We start from the raw sequence: 18,229 nt of genomic DNA, 5'->3' as shown, positions 1-18,229 counted from the left end.
CTGTCCTTGGTGCCCTAAGGTGCCCTCCACAGATAGGCTCTCCTGGCAGTGGGGACTTATCCGTTGGCAAGTAATTCTGCCCAAGATCCAAAAGAGTCTTGTGGCAGGTGGCAGTGGACTTTGTCTCTGAGCGGCCCTAATGCCAAGCCTAAGCCTGGCACCCAGTAGGCACTTCGTAGAAGGCTATGGAATGCTCTCTTAACCACCCAATGGGAGGGCACCGCCCCACTCTCACCTGCTCCAATCTGGTAACCACAGCTGGTCCTCCGCCATGCCCACTAAGGCCAGCAGAGGGCAGCAGCGCCTTGCCCTGCAGCGTTGGGCAAAGGGGTGGGCGGGGAGGGGCTGGGCTGCCAGGCCAGCCCGCCAGGATGTGCTGGGTTGGGCACGATTGCATTGTGGGGAGGGAGGCTGGGGCTTCGCAGGGACGCTCTCCTGCACCATCAGCTGCTCCTCAGCCCCTGCCGGCGGCCCACCCAAGTAAGCAGGAACCAGGGCTGGCGAGGGTGAGGGGTGCAGGGGCCTCCCGATCAGGGGGACACCATCTCAGTGTGTGCTGGGACCTAGGAGAAGCCAGAGGTCTGCAGGGCCAAGTCGCCCTGCTCGGGCAAAGGCCCTCAGGCGCTAACCCCAGCCCTGCGATGACACCTCCTGATGCCTAGGGACACAGTGCCCCCGTAGGGGGTGGTCCTGGAGCTGGCAGGTAGGACCCAGAACTTCTGCCCCCAAATGGGAGAGCCGGTGCTGCCAAGGGCAGGGTGCAGGGTAGGGAGGTGGCTTTCCTGGCTCCCTGCCCCCACAGCCACCCAACCGGCCCAGCCAGGTGGCAACAAGCCTTGCTGCTGCCACCTCGCCCTGAAGCCTGCTACTGCTGTGCTTCGTGGAGAAGGCGAGGACCCCAACTTGAGTGTACCTGCCCCTGTGCCACAGGCCAGAGCCCCAGCTCTGCCGGCTTGGTGTGCAGATGGTGCCCTGTGAGGATGGCAAGGGAGCCAGCTGCCAGCCACCACTCCCTTCTCCACCCCATTCATGGAGGGGGGGGGTCTAGGCCCATCCTGAAATGGTGTTTCCCTGGGGGAAGTGGGGGGGGACAGCCAGCGACTAGTTGCCATGTCTGAAGCTAAGGGCTGGATTCCCGGTGGCCATGCCCCCCACCCCTTCCTATACATCCTCCGCTGGCATTGTCCACTACCACCATGAGGTACCTGGCACGATTTTGCCAGTCCCCGGGGGTGGGGCTGGCTGGGGACATCCTGATCACTTGCTTTCTAGCCAGTCTGTTCTGGGCCAAAGGAGTGGGGGGGTGTGCGGGTAGAAGGTCTCCTGGACGCGTTGCCTTTGTCAGTGTCTCCCCTGCCCCCAGCCTGGACAAAGGCAGGCATTGAGGGCCAGGACTGGCACTTCAGCCAGGCACCAAGGATACTAAGGCTGAGGCTGGCATTGCAGGGACTCAGTGCTCTGACCCTCCTGTGGGGGCTCCATGGCCTCCCCTGTGCCATTCACAGTGACCTGGGGGGACACAAGAAGGAGCTCTCTGGCTGGCACCACAGGGGTGGGGCTGGCTGTGTGGGTCTCATTTTTCTGGCTGGAGGAAACCCTGTCCCTTTGTCCCCAGATCCTGGGGGGTGTCTCTCTGAGGGTGGGGAGTGGCAGGGAGCCCCCTGGCCAGAATAGCTAGGGTGGGGGGAGAGCACCAGATAGTGGGTCCCTGGCCTCTGGACAGAGGGGACATTGTTGAAGTGGAGGCAGGGCTGCCTTGGCCAGGCCACTATTGACAAAGCTGCCAGCTGTGGTGGAGCCCGGCCGCCAGGCCCTTGGCCCCCCAGGCTTCCCTCCTCCCCCAGGGCCAGTATGAATGGATCTGAGCCTCAACTGTCTCCCTCCCACTCAGGGCAATGCCCCCCACAGCTGTCTTGTGCCCGTCACCACTGCCCCAGGGCAGCTGAAGTGAGGAGATGTGCCTCCCTCTGCTGCTGCACTTCTCAACGGTAAGTGCCTGAGTCCCACGTCCCCAGAGGTGTCCCTGGGAGGGGCAGGGCAGGTAAAATAACACAGGGGAGTCTGGGCGTGGGGCTCCGACATGCTACGCCTCCTGGCCACAGTCCCTTTACCTCATCACCCACATGCGTCACCCACATGCCACCGATATCCCGGGTCTAGAGGAAATAGCCCTGTTCCTGAGCCAGGCCCAACCTTCCTGTCTGTGTTACCGAGATAAAGGATTCTGCCCCCACCGGCATGCCTGGGGGCCCAGGCTTGCCTCTCTGCTGGCAGGCTGAGGGGCACAGAGTGACCTTGGGCTCGCTCCTGGCTGGCACTTCCCATATGCCCAGCTGTGCGGAATCCCAGCTCAACTTAGGACCCAGCTTCGGTCCCCTTCTCTGCAGCTCTGGGCTTGGGGTCAGGAAGAGGGAGGAGCAAGAGTCCAAGGCCCAGGGGCTCTGCCCTGCTGGTGTCTCTCTTTGTGTGACTGGTCACCTAGGCAGCCAGCTGGGGCCAGAGGCTGTTGGGCAGGAGCTGCTGCAAATGACCCCCAGCTGGGAGGTGGGCTCAGCCTGAGGTCCCCACCAGGCACATGGGAACTACCCCCAGTCTGTGCTCCAAATGGCCCCAAATGGGGGGGGGAGAAGTGCCCGTGCTTTCTCTGGATAGGACTCCCTTTAAGTTCTCCTCCCTCCTCGACTGCCCTCTCCTCAGTCAAGCTCTTTTCCTGGCTGTCTTCTTCTCACTCCTTTTCTCTCTCACCCCTTCCACATACACACTCCCGGTGCCAGGCCCCAATGGACCCTGGCTGCTGGGGCCCACGGGGAGGGGCTCCTGCACCCTGTGTTGTCTCTTGGTGCCCTCTCTCCCAGACCCCACTCAGGCTGTCTCCCAGCTCTGCCCCTATCCCTGCTCTGACCACCCCCCCGGCTCAGTCTGGGGCCCTCGCAGCCCTCTGTGGCATGACCCTGTTCTCCTTGGCCCTGCTCTGCCCCCTTTGCCACCTTTGTGGCAGGCTGGGGCAGTGTCCAGCTGTGTCTCAGCTTGCAGTCCTCTGGCTGCCTCATTTTCTCCCTGGTTCTCTCTCCTCTCTCCAGCATTCCCTTTCCCTGCTGGCAAGAGTCCCTCTTTGCAACCGGCCCTGGCTGCCCAGGGCGAGTTTTCTCTAGGGTCTCCCTGATTTTGCTGTTCCTCACTCCTGTTGCCCCCGTGCCATGTCTTTTGTCTGGGTAGGGGGCACAGGATCCCCTATAATATGCCTTCCTTCTCCCACATCCTCATCTGTCTCTGGGCTCCTGCCCCCTTTCCGCCTTACCTGGGCACCCCCCACCCCTCTGCCTCCCCTCCTCCCTTCCCTGCCCTGCCCCCCTCTCATCTCTATGGCCGCTCCTCTCTATCACTGTCTCCTCTGTCACTCAAAGTCCTTCTGTTTGTGTGCTTGTGGCTTTTCAGGATCTGCTGCCCTTCAACAATCTAGACATGTAAATGAGGTGTGATCAGAAAATAAGGTGAATATTTAAATAAAAAAATTATTACAGTAAAAGGCACATTGCCATTAATCCCCCTCTAGGTACTCCCCCTCGCTTTGAACACACTTATCCCATCGTTCTGGCCACTTTCTGAAGCAGTTCTGGAAGTCTTCTTTTGTGAGTGTCTTTACTTCATCCTCCATCATGACAATGCTCCGTGTCACACGTCGCTTCTGGTATAAGGCAGTTTCTGTCAAATAAAAACATTATGGTGTTTCCTCATCCACCTTATGCCCTGGACCTGGCACCATGTGACTTCTGGCTCTTCCCTAAAGTCAAAATGACCATGAAAGGAAAATGTTTTGAATTGATTCAGGACATCAAAGCAACCTCAACAGTGCAACTAAATAAAGATACTCACGAAAAAGGACTTCCAGAACTCTTCAGAAATTGGCCAGAACGATGGGATCAGTGTGTTCAAAGCGAGGGGGAGTATTTTAAGGGAGATTAATGGCCATGTATCTTTTACTGTAATAATTTTTTTTTTTTAAGGAGGGTGTAGCTCACAGTGGCCCATGTGGGGATCGAACCGGCAACCTTGATGTTAGTAGCACCACACTGTAACCAACTGAGCTAACTGGCCGCCCCCTGTAATAATTTTTTTAATGTAAACATTCACCGTATTTTATGATCACTCCTCGTAAAGTAGAAAATGAAAGAAATTCTTTCCTTGTGCACGCGTCTGTGCACCCTCCCCCTCCATCTCTTGGATACTCTCTTTGTCCCTCTTTCTGTACTCCTCTCTGCCCCTTTTCCCACTCCCTCCCTCTCTCTTTCCGCTCTTTCTTTATCCCTCTCTTTGCTTCTCTCTGCCCTGTATCTCTCCGTCCTTGTTTTCTGCCTGTCTCTCTCTCTGCCTCTCTGTCCTTCTCTCCCTCCCTTTTCATCTGTGTCTCTTCTCAGTACTCCTCTCCCTCCGATGCTCTCTCCACCCCCTCTTCCTCTGTTCCCCTCGCTGCCCTGACTCATGCTGGCCAGGGGTGGGGAGGTGGTGCTCCCTCCCACTGGGACTCAGATGCCTGGCTCTCTCCCAGGCCCCTGTGATGGCACCCTGGCCTCCCTTCGACCCCCACCTCCTGCTTGTGCTGCTGCTGCTATGCCCACCGCTGCCCCTGGCTCAGGCCCATCGCTTCTCCGCACTCAACACCACCTTCAACCACTTGGCACTGGCACCCGGCCGGGGCACGCTCTATGTAGGTGCAGTGAACCGCCTCTTCCAGCTTAGCCCCGAACTGCAGCTCGAGGCTGTGGCTGTCACCGGCCCTGTCTTCGATAGTCCTGACTGTGTGCCTTTCCGTGACCCGGCTGAGTGCCCGCAGGCCCAGCTCACCAACAATGCCAACCAGCTATTGCTGGTGAGCAGTCGGGCCCAGGAGCTGGTGGCCTGCGGGCAGGTGCGGCAGGGTGTGTGTGAGAAGCGGCACCTTGCAGACGTGGCCAAGCTGTTGTACCAGGCCGAGGACCCCGGTGATGGGCAGTTTGTTGCCGCCAATGCCCCAGGAGTGGCCACCGTGGGCCTGGTGGTGCCCGCGCCAGGCCGGGACCTCCTGCTGGTGGCCAGAGGCCTGGCAGGCAAGCTGTCAGGAGGGGTGCCACCCCTGACTGTGCGCCAACTGGCTGGGCCGCAGCCCTTCTCCAGCGAGGGCCTGGGTCGACTGGTGGTGGGAGACTTCTCCGACTACAACAACAGCTACGTGGCAGCCTTTGCCAATGCCCGCTCCGCCTACTTCGTCTTCCGCCGCCGTGGGGCCCGGGTGCAGGCCGAGTACCGCTCCTACGTGGCCCGAGTCTGCTTGGAAGACGCCAACCTTTACTCCTACGTGGAAGTGCCCCTCACCTGCCAGGGCCAGGGCCTCATCCAAGCTGCCTTCCTTGCCCCAGGCACCTTGCTGGGGGCATTTGCCGCGGGCCCGAGGGGGGCACAGGCAGCCCTGTGTGCCTTTCCCCTGGCTGAGCTGGACAGGAGCATGGAGCAGGCCCGGCGCCTTTGCTACACAGCAGGCGGCCGGGGACCCAGTGGCATGGAAGAAGCTACTGTGGAGTATGGCGTCACTTCGCGATGCGTCACCCTGCCCCCTGTGAGTGGCTGGGCCCAGGCCCCACACCTGCCCTGTCACCTCAGGCTTTATGCACCATCTTCTGGTGGCGGTTCCAGCCTTCTCTCACTGCCTCATCTGACCTCCATCCCTGTCCCTCATGATCCTGCTGAATCTCTCAGCCCAGGGCAGGGCTGCCACATGTAGTCCCGGGGCCTCGGGCAGCTAGACACTCTTATGTGACGATTGCCCATGACCTCTTGGTTAGAGGTTGTCAAGAAGGGGCTGGCTTATTCTCCAAGTCTCCTAGCTGCTGTCTTTCTCCCTCTCTGAGGTGGGAGCTTGTCCTGCCATGGGGCTCCCTGGCCCTGTCTTCCAGCCTGCTTTGCTCTCTTCTCACTGACTGCCTGGCTGTCCTCCTCTAACTAGCTCTGGGCCCAGGGAAGTTGACTCCTGCCTCTTCCGGGAACTGATTCCCCCTCTCTGCCTATCCAGGACTCCCCTGAGTCGTACCCCTGTGGTGATGAGCACACTCCCAGTCCCATTGCTGGCCGCCAGCCCCTTGAAGCCAGGCCTCTGCTGCAGCTCGTGCAACCCATCAGTGCCGTCGCAGCCCTCCAGGTGGATGGGCACATGGTAGCCTTCCTGGGGGACACCCAGGGCCAGCTGCATAAGGTGAGGGCCTGACAGAGCAGGGGGCTGCGCTAGCACCAGCCTCCCTGCCCTACAGTCTTGACACTGCCAGGCTGGGCCCTGAAGCGGCTCAGGGAAGGCCCAGGTACCTACCGCCTCTCGGCTTGTGTCCTGGCTAGCTGGGTGCCACCTGCTATCTGGGTCCCAGAGGCATGGCTTAGGACGACAGCCCAGGAGCCTCCCAGGCAGCCTCAATTTCTCCAGCCAACAGTGGGAACTGACAGCCAAGGGGGGTGGGGGTGGTATGGAGGTGCAGTGGGCAGTGTCTCGGCCTTAGAGCCAGCATGGCCACAGAAGTCTGTCCGAAACAAACTCTGGCCTCCTTTGGACCTGCTTATCTCCCCACAACTGCCCTCTAGCCCCTGGCGCCTGAGGGCCTCACCCAGGGTGGCCCTGCCACGCCAGCTAGGTGGTGCTGCATGGAGGAGGCAACATGGCAGGCTGGATGCCCATGGGCCTGCCCCACCATCCACGGCCTGGGGTCCCCAGCTCGGAAGGAGAGCGTGTGCTCCGAACAGTCAGCCTGTGGCCACCCTGGGAGCAGGCCTGGCTCGACAGGCTGGCCCAGCCCTGTCCTTTCCATTCCCCCAGGTCTTTCTCAATGGCTCCCAAGGCCAGGTGTACCACTCCCAGCAGGTGGGGCCTCCAGGCTCAGCCATCAGCCCAGACCTGCTAGTGGACAGCAGTGGCAGCTACCTCTATGTCCTGACTGCCCAGCAGGTGAGGGCTGTCCCAGGGGCTGGGCACCTGAGGCCTGAGTCCCCATACCTACTGGCTCTGTGCCTGCTGCCCATCCAGGTGGACCGGGTACCCGTGGCAGCCTGCGCCCAGTTCTCTGACTGCACCAGCTGCCTCCAGGCCCAGGACCCACTGTGCGGCTGGTGCATCCTCCAGGGCAGGTGAGCTAGGGGCCTGTGCCCAGGCTTGGGCCAACAGGTGGTATGTGCCAGGAGGCCACACCTGGAAGCAGCTCTAGGCATGCCAGGAGGCCAGTTCAGGTCCCTGAGGTGGAGACACGGGGCCACTGCTGAGTTCCCCAATCTGTCCGACCCTGTTGAAGCAGGAATCTGGTCGGTGCCTCCTTCCCACCACTGCCCAATCTGCTCACTTATCATTCCCCAGCCCTCCTCAGGACAGGCCTCTGTCACCTCTCCCAGGCGTCTCCACCAGCCTGTGCTCCACAAGGCAGCCCCAGGAATCCCTAGGGCACCCCGCAGTCACCTCCGCATGCCTCCCTTCCGCAGCCCAGCCCTCTGACTCACCATCAAGGCCAAAGACCTTCCTCTGTGAACGCAGTCCCTTTCATTCCCCTTGCTCACTGGGTTCCAGTTGGGCCATCCTCCCAATCCCCTTGTCACCCATCACCCAGGGAGCCTGAGATCCACACAGTGACCCAATGGGCCCCTGCCCACAGGTGTACCCGCAAGGGCCAATGCAGGCGGGCAGCCCAGCCCAACCAGTGGCTGTGGAGCTATGAGGACAGCCATTGCCTGCACGTGCAGAGCTTGCTGCCGGCCCACCACCCCCGCCAGGAGCAGGGCCAGGTGAGGCTCCTGCCACTGCCTGTCTGTGGGGGATGCCCCCAGGCTGCCCCCGTCCTCCTCTCCCGCTGCTTCTGCTCCCACCCACTCTGCTCTGGCTCCATCTCCCTTGGTGAGTTCCCCCCCACCGCACCCCCGAGAAGCCCCTGCCTGCTCTGTTTTCCTCGAACATGCCCTAGGTCACATTGTCTGTCCCCCGGCTGCCCACCTTGGCTATGGATGAATACTTTCATTGTGCCTTTGGAGACTACGACAGCTTGGCTCATGTGGAAGGGCCCCATGTGGCCTGTGTTACCCCTCCTCAAGACCAGCTGCCACTTAACCCTCCAGGCACAGGTGAGGGGCCCCTGGGGAAGGCAGCTGGGGCAGGAGCTGGAGGGGCAGAAGCCACATGACCTACCCTGCCATCATCATCCTCTCAGACCATGTCACATTGTCCCTGGCCCTGATGTTTGAGGACGTGGCCGTAGCTGCCACCAACTTCTCCTTCTACGACTGCAGTGCTGTCCAGGCCTTGGAGGTGGCAGCCCCGTGAGTGCTGGGCCTGGTTGCTGGGTAGGGGTGGCAACCCCGATAATGCCCAGCCTGAGCAGTCCCTGCTCTTCCAGGTGCCGCGCTTGTGTGGGCAGCCTCTGGCGATGCCACTGGTGCCCCCAAAGTAGCCGCTGTGTGTATGGGGAGCACTGTCCCGAGGGCGAGAGGACCATCTATAGCACGCAAGAGGTGGGTGAGCCCAGCCTGCTGGGCTCCCTTCATTGCCCAGCCCCACATGGCTGCAGGGCCTCGTCTGTGGGTCTCTGCTCGCCCAGTGGCCAGCCTGGCACCTTCATTGCCACTGCAGAGCCACCTCACCCTACACCTTGCCCACACACCTCGACTTCTGAAGGGCTAACATCTTCTTTTCCCAGATGGACATCCAGGTGCGTGGCCCAGGGGCTTGTCCTCAGGTTGAGGGCCTGGAAGGATCCCTCCTGGTGCCTGTGGGCTGGGAGAGCCGTTTGGCCCTGAGAGTGAGGAACCTTCAGTATTTCCGAGTGAGCAATCTGGTGGGCAGGGAATGGGGACGGCGGATGGGGGAAGCTGACAATGTCCAGGGTCCTGACAGTGTCTATCCCCAGGGTCTGCCAGCCTCCTACCACTGTTGGCTGGAGCTGCCCGGAAAACTACAGAGGCTACCAGCCTCCCTGGAAGAGATGACCGGGGATGCAGGCATCATGTACTGCCAGGCCCAGCAGGTAAGCAGCTACCCCGCAGCCTCGCCTGCCACAGGACACCCCTGGCAGCTCTCAGATGTCCCCAAACCCCTTTCTCCCAGCTTGTCCCAGGCCCTCAGGGGCTCGTCCTCTTCCTCCCATTATCGCGAGGCCTCCTGTGAGCAGCAGGAACAGGGTGCCTACAGCCTGTGCTCCGGGCTTGCAGTCTGGTGTGAGATGTGGGCACTGAACAATGGCACCCATTCTGGAAGGAGTGTCCTGGAGGAGGCAGAGGTCAGGGGTGTCCCAAGTTGAGCCAGGCCTGACCCCATCCTCCACCCACAGTTCCACCCCTCCATGACGCAGAGGGAGCTCCTGGTGCCCATCTACGTCACTCGGGGAAAGGGCCAGCGGCTGGACAATGCCGGCACTCTTCATGGTGAGCTTGGGGGTGGCAGGGCAGATGGGGCAGGGCGTGTGGCAGAGGGGAGGTGCCTCAATGCGCTGCCTAACCTTCCCTAGTGACCCTGTACGACTGTGCCGTGGGCCACCCTGACTGCAGCCACTGCCAGGCAGCCAATGGGAGCCTGGGCTGCCTGTGGTGCAGCCACGGCCAGCCTGCCTGTCGCTATGGGCCACTCTGCCCACCCGGGGCCGTGGAGCTGCTATGTCCCATGCCCAGCATTGACACAGTGAGCCACCCCCCACCTTGGCCTTCACCCCCACCCATTCCCAACGGCCCAGTCTCCCACCTCCTCTCCTACCCCCAGCCCCATCTGCCCTGCCCCCCACTGTCCTAGCCTCACCCCGGTCAGACCAGCCCTGCCTCAGGATGGTCGGCTGGCTGGGTGTGGCCTTGGGGATCCCATGGCCATCCTTCTCTGCTGCAGATTGAGCCTCTGACTGGCCCCCCTGAAGGTGGCTTGGCCCTCACCATCCTGGGCTCCAACCTGGGCCGGGACTTTGCCGACGTTGAGGACGCCGTGAGTGTGGCTGGCCAGCCCTGCAACCCTGACCCCTCTCTCTACCGCACCTCTGCCCGGTAAGGCCCTCACGGACTGGCCACCCAGAGACAAGGGACACTTGCAGCCAAGAAATGTGGGCCCTGGTCAGATGCACCAAAGGGAGATGGGCCAGGGGATGAGCGGGGAGTGCGCAGGCTCCAGGCAGTGGTTAGTGGGAGGCCCACAGCTCCCGCCAGGGAAGTGCCCAGCCCACAGGGGCCCTGAGCTGCTACCGGGCCTCTGCTCCTCAGGATTGTGTGTGTGACATCTCCTGCCCCCAATGGCACCACGGGACCAATCCAAGTGGCCATTAAGAGTCGGCCACCAGGCATCTCAACCCAGCACTTCACCTATCAGGTCAGTGCCCACCCTGGGGGTCCCCATGCAGGGGAGAGTAGGAGGGAGGGACACAAAGGCACAGGCACCTCGATGAGGATTGCAAACTTGACCTAAGGGTAACAGGAAGTGTTGTGGCATGTCCAGTAGGGAAGCCACGTGATCCGAGGAGAGGGCAGGCTGGCAGCAGTGGTGGCACAGCCAGGACACTGCTGTAGCAACTGTCCAGGAGGGAGGTGGGCAGCCGAACACCAAGTGCAGAGGGCAGAATGGCCAGTCTGGGACTCAGAACTGTTGGGATTTATTACAGGTCTGGCTGCCTGCGGGCGTGGGGATGCGAGAGAGCAGGGTCACCTTCAGGCACTAGCATGAGCCCTTTGCGCCTGCTGGGGCCATTTTGGGGTCCAAGATGATCAGAGCAGAAGCAGTGGGGGGAGCAGGGGCAGGTTAGCATTTGCTTGGGGCACATGCAGCACCCCAAAGAGGCAATTAGATGTCAGGGTTTAGCACTCAGGGGGCCTGGGAGGTGCAAGCTGTGGCAGAGGATGAAGCCCTCCTGGGGGGCAGAGACACAATAAGGACAGAAGAGTCCCCTTAGTGGGGCAGGGTAGCTAAGAGGAGAGTTGTGGGACCACAGAAGCCAGGCACAGGGCTTCCAGAAGGTGGGTGTGGTTTTGCTGTGGCCCAGGAGACAGAGCTGAGAAGTTGGCCAAGGGCCTTGGGGGCTGGAGCCAAGGTGAGGAAGAGCCAGGCTGGGCTGCCATGCCTGCCTTCACTTGCCCTGTCCCCCAGGACCCCGTCCTGCTGAGCCTGAGTCCCCAGTGGGGCCCCCAAGCAGGGGGCACCCAGCTCACCATCCACGGGCAGCACCTCCAGACAGGAGGCAACATCAGTGCGTTTGTGGGCAGCCAATCCTGTCCTATGTGAGTATCTCTTTCCTCCTGGTCCCAGCCTGGCTGCTCTCGGCTGGGGGTGCCTCCTTTGGGCTTCGGTGTCCCCTTCTGTACAGCAGAGGCTGTAGACTCATGGCTCCCCAGGGCCTCCACGAAAGTCCAAGACAAATGGCCACTGTGACCACCCCTCATGGGCTCTGCCCTTGAGGAACGTAAAGCAGGATTCTCATAGTGTGGCCAGGCTGAAGCTAGAGCCCAAGGTACCAGCCTCCTCTCCCCTGCAGCCAGGAGCCAGTGTGTCCGGAGGCCATTGTGTGCCACACCATGCCCCAGGCTGGGCCAGGAGAAGCTGTGGTTCGTGTGGTCTTTGGCCAGGCCCAGCGCACGCTGCTGGCCATCCCTTTCCGCTATACTGCCAACCCCCAGCTCATGACGGCAGAGCCCAGCGTCAGCTTCCGGGGGTGAGGACTGGGCAACGTGCGCATCCTGTCTGGGAGGCGGGGGTCAGGGCTGACATGGGCTGCACACTGCCCAACCCCTGCTGACTACTATCCTGGCACAGGGGTGGGCGGCTGATTCGAGTCAGGGGGAAGGACCTGGACGTGGTACAGCAGCCCCTGCTGTCGGTGTGGCTGGAGGCCACGGCAAAGGTGCAGGCTGCGGGAGCCAAGCCCCAGGACCTGAGGAGGAGCTGCAGGGCCCCTGCTTCAGCCCCTCAGGCTTGTGTCCAGCTTGAGGGGGGCTTACTTCAGGTGAGCCCCCACCAGCCGGCAGTGGGGCTGCCCAGGGACCATGCCCAATGAAGGGGTAGGGGGGCGAGGTGGGCCACCGTGCCCCTGGAGTGAGCAGGGGAGCCCCAGCTCACCCCACCTCGTCCTGGCCCTGCCTACCTCGCAGTGCTCCACCGTATGCTCCATCAACTCCTCCAGCCTCCTCCTCTGCCGGAGCCCTGCCGTGCCAGATGGGGCTCACCCCCAGAGGGTCTTCTTCACCCTAGACAACATGCATGTGGATTTCGCCAGCGCCAGCGGGGGCCAGGACTTCCTATACCAGCCCAACCCCCGGTTGGCCCCCCTCAGCCGAGAGGGACCCGCCCGCCTCAAGCCGGGCAACGTCCTGGACGTGGAGGTGAGGGCTTCTGTGGACCATCTCTGTGCAGGGGCTGCTGAGGCAGGCTAGGCGGCCTGGCTCAGGCCCCTGGTCTGTCTCCTAGGGCGAGGGCCTCAACCTGGGGATCAGCAAGGAGGAGGTACGCGTGCACATTGGTGACGGGGAGTGCCTGGTGAAGACGCTCACACTCACCCACCTGTACTGTGAGCCACCCCCACGGGCCCCGCAGCCCGCCAATGGCTCCAGCACCCTGCCGCAGTTTGTGGTAAGTCTGGGCCCCGGGTACCGGGGTGGGTGGCAGATGGAGCACTGAAGGCCCAGCTCAGGAGCCCTGTCCCCCCACCAGGTGCAGATGGGCAACCTGCGGCTGGCCCTGGGTCCTGTCCAGTACGAGGCTGAGCCCACACAGTCTACCTTCCCTGTGGAGGCCCAGGTAGGACTGGGCATGGGCGCTGCTGTGCTGACTGCTGCCGTGCTCCTCCTCACCCTCATGTACAGGTGAGGGGCCCTCCCCGCCATTCACACACCTGCGAAAACTTCCCTCTTCACTTTTAGAAAGGGCTCCCCATACCGCAGGCCTCCGGGAAGGAGGCCATCCTACCTTGGTGGCTTTGACCCAGGTAGGCTTAGGCCTGTGGCTAACATTTGGTCCCCGGGCTGCAGGCATAAGAGCAAGCAGGCTCTGCGAGACTACCAGAAGGTTCTGGTGCAGCTGGAGAACCTGGAGATCGGCGTAGGCGACCAGTGCCGCAAGGAGTTCACAGGTGGGGAGGAGGCGGTAGGGAGGGGGGCGGAGGGCCCACTGGGCCTGAGCCCCACAACTTGGTGGCTCCCGGCCTGCAGACCTGATGACCGAGATGACTGACCTCAGCAGCGACCTGGAGGGGAGCGGGATCCCCTTCCTGGACTACCGCACATACGCCGAGCGAGTCTTCTTCCCCGGGCACGGCGGCTGCCCGCTGCAGCCCATGTTCGAAGGGCCCGGGGAAGAGGGCCACCGTGCCCCTGTGCGCCAGGGCCTCACGCAGCTCTCCAATCTTCTCAACAGCAAGCTTTTTCTCCTCACAGTGAGGGCCACGTGGCGGTGGGGAGGCAGGGAGTCTCAGGGGGGCAAGGAGGTGGGGCTGGGCATAGGCTGGGCGGGGTGGCAGGTATAGGCACAAAGGCGGGAGGATGCACGGGGCAGGGGGCTTCCCAAATGAGCGTCAGCCCCAACCCCCCGCCCACCTAGCTCATCCACACGCTGGAAGAGCAGCCCAGCTTCTCCCAGCGGGACCGCTGCCACGTGGCTTCGCTGCTGTCCCTAGCATTGCACAGCAAGCTTGAGTACCTGACCGACATCATGAGGACGCTGCTTGGCGACCTGGCCGCCCATTATGTGCACAAGAATCCCAAGCTCATGCTGCGCAGGTTGGCTTTGGCCTGACCTTGGTCCTGGCGGCAGGGGTTGTGCTGTCCCCCGCCCCCAGCTCCCCACCACACCACCCTGTCCTGGGGTGGGCGGGGCCAGGAACCCCCAGGAGGGGGGCTAGGACAGAAGCCACTGGTAGGGAAGTAAATGGGCATCCTCACCAGGGACGTGGGCACAGAGGGCTGAATGCAGGCGGAAAAGCTCTGCATTGCCCCTGCTGCCCACCTCAGCCCAGGGCCAGGGTAGCCCTGCAGGACCCGTTTCTGACCAGGGGCCTGCTCCCTACAGGACAGAGACCATGGTGGAGAAGCTGCTAACCAACTGGCTGTCCATCTGTCTCTACGCCTTCCTGAGGGTGAGGGGCACCCTGGATGGCACCTTCTCCCCTTGCTCCATTAAGGGGCTGCTGTCTGTGGCCTCACTGACCTGCACCCAAATTCCCCCAGGGTCCTCAGGGTGTGAGGGCACAGCAAGGCAGGGTGTGGAAAGGGAAAGGCTTTGAACCTTTTTCCCGGCTGGATATGAGGCAGAGACCCCTGTCATTGTCTGCCCTTGCTCTGTGCAGCTGGTCTGCCGCTTGCCACCCCCACCACACCCTCTGAGTCTCACACAGCCCACCAGACCCCTGGCCAACGCTGGCCTGTCCTGATGGTTGCAGGAGGTGGCTGGTGAGCCACTGTACATGCTCCTCCGGGCCATCCAGTACCAGGTGGATAAGGGCCCTGTGGACGCTGTGACAGGCAAGGCAAAACGGACCCTGAATGACAGTCGCCTGCTGCGGGAGGATGTGGAGTTCCGGCCCCTGACGCTGATGGTGCTGGTGGGCCCCAGGGCTGGCGGGGCTGTGGGGAGCAGCGAGGCACAGCGTGTGCCCGCCCGGGTGCTCGACACAGACACCATCACCCAGGTGAAGGAGAAGGTGTTGGACCAAGTCTACAAGGGTACCCCCTTCTCCCAGAGGCCTGCCGTGCACACCCTAGACCTTGGTAAGACGCCCATCTGCCTTCCTCCCCTGGGTCTGTTCCACCTATAGAGGCTCGGCTCTGCCTTGCTCTGAATAGCAGAGTTGGGGAACGGGATGAAGGCTGATTGGCTTCTCTGGGTCCCCCCAGAGTGGCGCTCGGGCCTGGCTGGTCACCTAACCCTATCAGACGAGGACCTGACCTCAGTGACCCAGAACCACTGGAAGAGACTCAACACTCTACAGCACTACAAGGTTTGTGGGGCGGGTACAGGCTGGGGGACAAGCCCATGCCTCGGGATGAAGCAAAGAAGGATCCCAGCCTCTGCTTCCCTCTCCGCCAGGTCCCGGATGGGGCCACAGTGGGGCTCATCCCCCAGCTGCACAACAGAAGCGCTGTCTCCCAGAGCCTGGCCCAGAGTTGTCCCTCCAGAGAGAGTGAGTCCTGCGACGCAGACATGCCCATGTGCCCCTGGGAGCTTAGGCAGGCCGGCAGGAGTCCTGGTCATGCCATCCCCTGGGTCTCCCCAGACCTTGCCAGTGGGCCAGCCAAAGCTCCAGGCTGAGCTGAGGGCCTGGGTCAGACGAGGGAAGACGTGTGTCCTGGCCAGGGAGCTCTAGGACCACGGGGTATTGCTGAGCAAGCCCCTGAGCTGCCACCCTCCTCTTCACATTGCTACCCTCTGCTTTCCTCGGCTCCTCCTACCCTGTCCCACCCCATCAAGTTGGGGCATAGGACTGAGGCCAGCACATGTGTCCTCAGACATCCCCATGCTGGAGGATGGTGAGGAGGGCGGGGTCCGCCTCTGGCACCTGGTGAAAGGCACTGAGGAGCCAGAAGGTGCCAAGGTGCGGCGCAGCAGCCTGCGGGAGCGGGAACGGGAGCGGGAACGGGCCAAGGCCATTCCAGAAATCTACCTCACCCGCCTGCTCTCCATGAAGGTCGGTGGAGCCATGTGACTGGATGGCGCCCTGAGGGGCCCCTGACTGAGCTGCGGGGAGGGCATGGTCCTGAGAGGCCAAGGGGCGGCCCCAGCCACTGATGCAATCCCCGCCCCTGCCTTCCAGGGCACACTGCAGAAATTTGTAGATGACACCTTCCAGGCCATTCTCAGCGTGAACCGGCCCGTGCCCATCGCTGTCAAGTACCTGTTTGACTTCCTGGATGAGCTGGCAGAGAAGCATGGTATCGAGGACCCGGAGACCTTACACATCTGGAAAACTAACAGGTACCTTGCCAGCTGGCCCCATCCCCGCGAAGATGGGACATGGAGTCCCAGAGGGACAAGGACATTGCCAGGGTGGCGGGCGGCAGGCCCTGAACAGGAACCCACACCCCCAGCATAAAGTCTCAGGACAGCTGCCTGGGGAACTCAGGGTGGGGCTCAGGCTGATGGGTGCTAGACTCGCCGTGCCTCACGCCCGTGGCCACTCTGTGTCCCCAGCCTGCTGTTGCGGTTCTGGGTGAACACCCTAAAGAACCCACAGCTCATCTTTGATGTGCGGGTGTCAGACAACGTGGATGCCATCCTTGCCGTCATCGCCCAGACCTTCATCGACTCCTGCACCCTCTCAGAGCATAAAGTGGGCCGGGTGAGGGCAGAGCTGGCCTCGGCGACAGCCAGGGGCTTGAGGAGAAAAGGCTTGTGGGAGAAGCCCCGGGGGCTGGGTGCAGAGCCCTGGGTGGAGCTGGGGTGGGGGGTGCATACTGTAGGCTAGTGGTCGGGGGCACTGGTGGCACTGTCAGGGTCACAGGACAGGGGCTTCCCCACCTCTGCACTCATGCCTACCTCTACCCGGAACAGGATTCCCCAGTGAACAAACTGCTCTACGCCAGGGAGATCCCTCGCTACAAGCAGATGGTGGAGAGGTAGGTGTCAGGGTATCACGGCTTGGGTAGAGGCTGCCCGCCCCTAACGGTATCTCCTCCTCCAGATACTACTCCGACATTCGCCAGAGCTCTCCAGCCAGCTACCAGGAGATGAACTCAGCTCTGGCTGAGCTCTCGGGGGTGAGACACGGACCAGGGGTACACGCCTATACATTTGGGGGACAGAGTGGGGGGGAGGCTTGGGGCTTAAGGCCCAGGCTGGGGCCTCATCCCCTCTATGTGCTGCCCCCAGAACTACACCTCTGCTCCTCACTGTCTGGAAGCTCTGCAAGAACTTTATAACCACATCCACAGGTATTATGACCAGGTGAGGCCAGGACTCTCCCGGGGAAGGGACACCGCCCTGGGGGCGGAGGAGGTGTCCAGGCCCAACCAGCCGGCAGAGGGGAGGAAGGGCCCGGGTTGAGAAGGAGCTTGGCTTCTGTCCAGCTTCTGCCCAGAGCAGCCCCCACTGGATCCCCAGGAGCTGCTGAGATGGAAGCAGGGCTGAGTGGCCCTGGGCCAGTGGGCAGAGGGCTGGAGGCTCAGGCTGGGCACCCTTCTCTGCCCTGGCAGATCATCGGTGCCCTGGAGGAAGACCCTGTGGGCCAGAAGATGCAGCTGGCCTGCCGCCTGCAGCAGGTCGCTGCCCTGGTGGAGAACAAGGTGACTGACCTGTGAGCCCAGGCCACAGCAGGCACCCAAGGCCCACCAGCTTGGACAGCAGCAAGCAGGACCCACCACCACAGTGCCTATGGCCCCTGGATCGAGCCAGCGACCGAAGAGGGGCTGGCAGAGTTGGGGGGGGCTCCCTGCCACCTCTACCCCCACTCCGCCCTTCCTCCCCGTCCGGGCTTCTTTCTAATTTATAGCGATCCTTCTCCTTCCCCCCACATTGTATTTATTTGCTTGCTGGAGAATTGCTTCTGGAAATAAAATGGGAATCTGTCTTTTTACAAAAAGCCCAATCCCCAGCCCCTGCCTTCCTCTGGAATCTACACGGCCCCAGGGCTGTGACTTCTGCTGCTTGAGGAAAAGAGGGGTAATCAGGCACCCCCAGGACTTGCTCTCCTCCCTCCCCTCGCCTCCCCTGGCCCCTGCAGGAAAGGGGTCCCTGTCTTCCCACCCCTGTTTATTCCCACCCCACCCTACCAGTTCTTTTCTGACACAGGGACACAGAACCAAATGTCTCCCATCTTGGGCTAACTACAGTCACTGCTAAGCCCCTGTGCTCCCCGAAAGTGCCCAGCTGGCCTCCTGGCTCCACTCTGGCCCTCTCCATTCCCTCCTGGGAGCAGCCAGAGTGATCTTTCTAAAGAACAAAAGTGCCCATCAGCCTCTGCTGGAGGCACATACTTGGCCACCCGAGGCCCCCCCAATCCCCAGCCACTCTGCAGCCAGTCCAGCCTTGGAGGTCGCCAGCCAGTCTGCTGCCAGCCTTGCCCCAGCCTTTGACACCCTGAAGGCTTACCCATCCACCCCCTTTCTGAGGACCTGATTTTTCCTGGTCCCTCTGATGTAGCTCCAAAGTCATAGGCTCTGCCTGACCTGGACATCCCTCTGTCACCAGCCCGCTAGAGCTGTGGGCTTGTTTGCTTCCCACTGGAGGAGGACCCCTGAGGGCAGGGCCAGGGTCAACAGCTCCCTGTGCCTCCCATGGGGGCACATG

General features: G+C 62.0%; 1 protein-coding gene across 1 annotated transcript; it reads left to right on the top strand.

The window, feature by feature from the left end:
* Positions 1-347: 347 nt before the first annotated feature.
* Positions 348-17,519, top strand: PLXNB3 (plexin B3). The gene is made up of 36 exons (XM_033115654.1): positions 348-480; positions 1,892-1,988; positions 4,547-5,590; positions 6,044-6,223; positions 6,833-6,961; positions 7,040-7,140; positions 7,656-7,785; positions 7,962-8,118; positions 8,205-8,313; positions 8,391-8,505; positions 8,691-8,816; positions 8,901-9,017; positions 9,321-9,414; positions 9,498-9,667; positions 9,866-10,017; positions 10,231-10,336; positions 11,108-11,238; positions 11,493-11,669; positions 11,771-11,960; positions 12,106-12,336; positions 12,422-12,583; positions 12,665-12,816; positions 12,982-13,082; positions 13,162-13,385; positions 13,550-13,728; positions 14,018-14,084; positions 14,388-14,715; positions 14,842-14,945; positions 15,035-15,128; positions 15,454-15,632; positions 15,759-15,919; positions 16,136-16,283; positions 16,496-16,560; positions 16,626-16,701; positions 16,814-16,888; positions 17,137-17,519. Exons 2-36 carry the CDS (start codon positions 1,956-1,958, stop codon positions 17,239-17,241), a joined length of 5,712 nt encoding a protein of 1,903 aa, XP_032971545.1. The 5' UTR covers positions 348-480; positions 1,892-1,955; the 3' UTR covers positions 17,242-17,519.
* Positions 17,520-18,229: the final 710 nt, after the last annotated feature.

The sequence above is a fragment of the Rhinolophus ferrumequinum genome, chromosome X, assembly GCF_004115265.2.
Source record: "Rhinolophus ferrumequinum isolate MPI-CBG mRhiFer1 chromosome X, mRhiFer1_v1.p, whole genome shotgun sequence".
Classification (NCBI taxonomy): domain Eukaryota; kingdom Metazoa; phylum Chordata; class Mammalia; order Chiroptera; family Rhinolophidae; genus Rhinolophus; species Rhinolophus ferrumequinum.
This window is presented reverse-complemented; position numbering and strand designations above follow the sequence as displayed.

Coding starts and splice junctions, on each gene's coding strand:
- PLXNB3 (XM_033115654.1), top strand. CDS start 1,956: ATGTGCCTCCCTCTGCTGCTGCACTTCTCAACG. Junction 5,591..6,043: donor GATGCGTCACCCTGCCCCCT/GTGAGTGGCTGG, acceptor CTGCCTATCCAG/GACTCCCCTGAGTCGTACCC. Junction 8,119..8,204: donor ACTTAACCCTCCAGGCACAG/GTGAGGGGCCCC, acceptor TCATCCTCTCAG/ACCATGTCACATTGTCCCTG.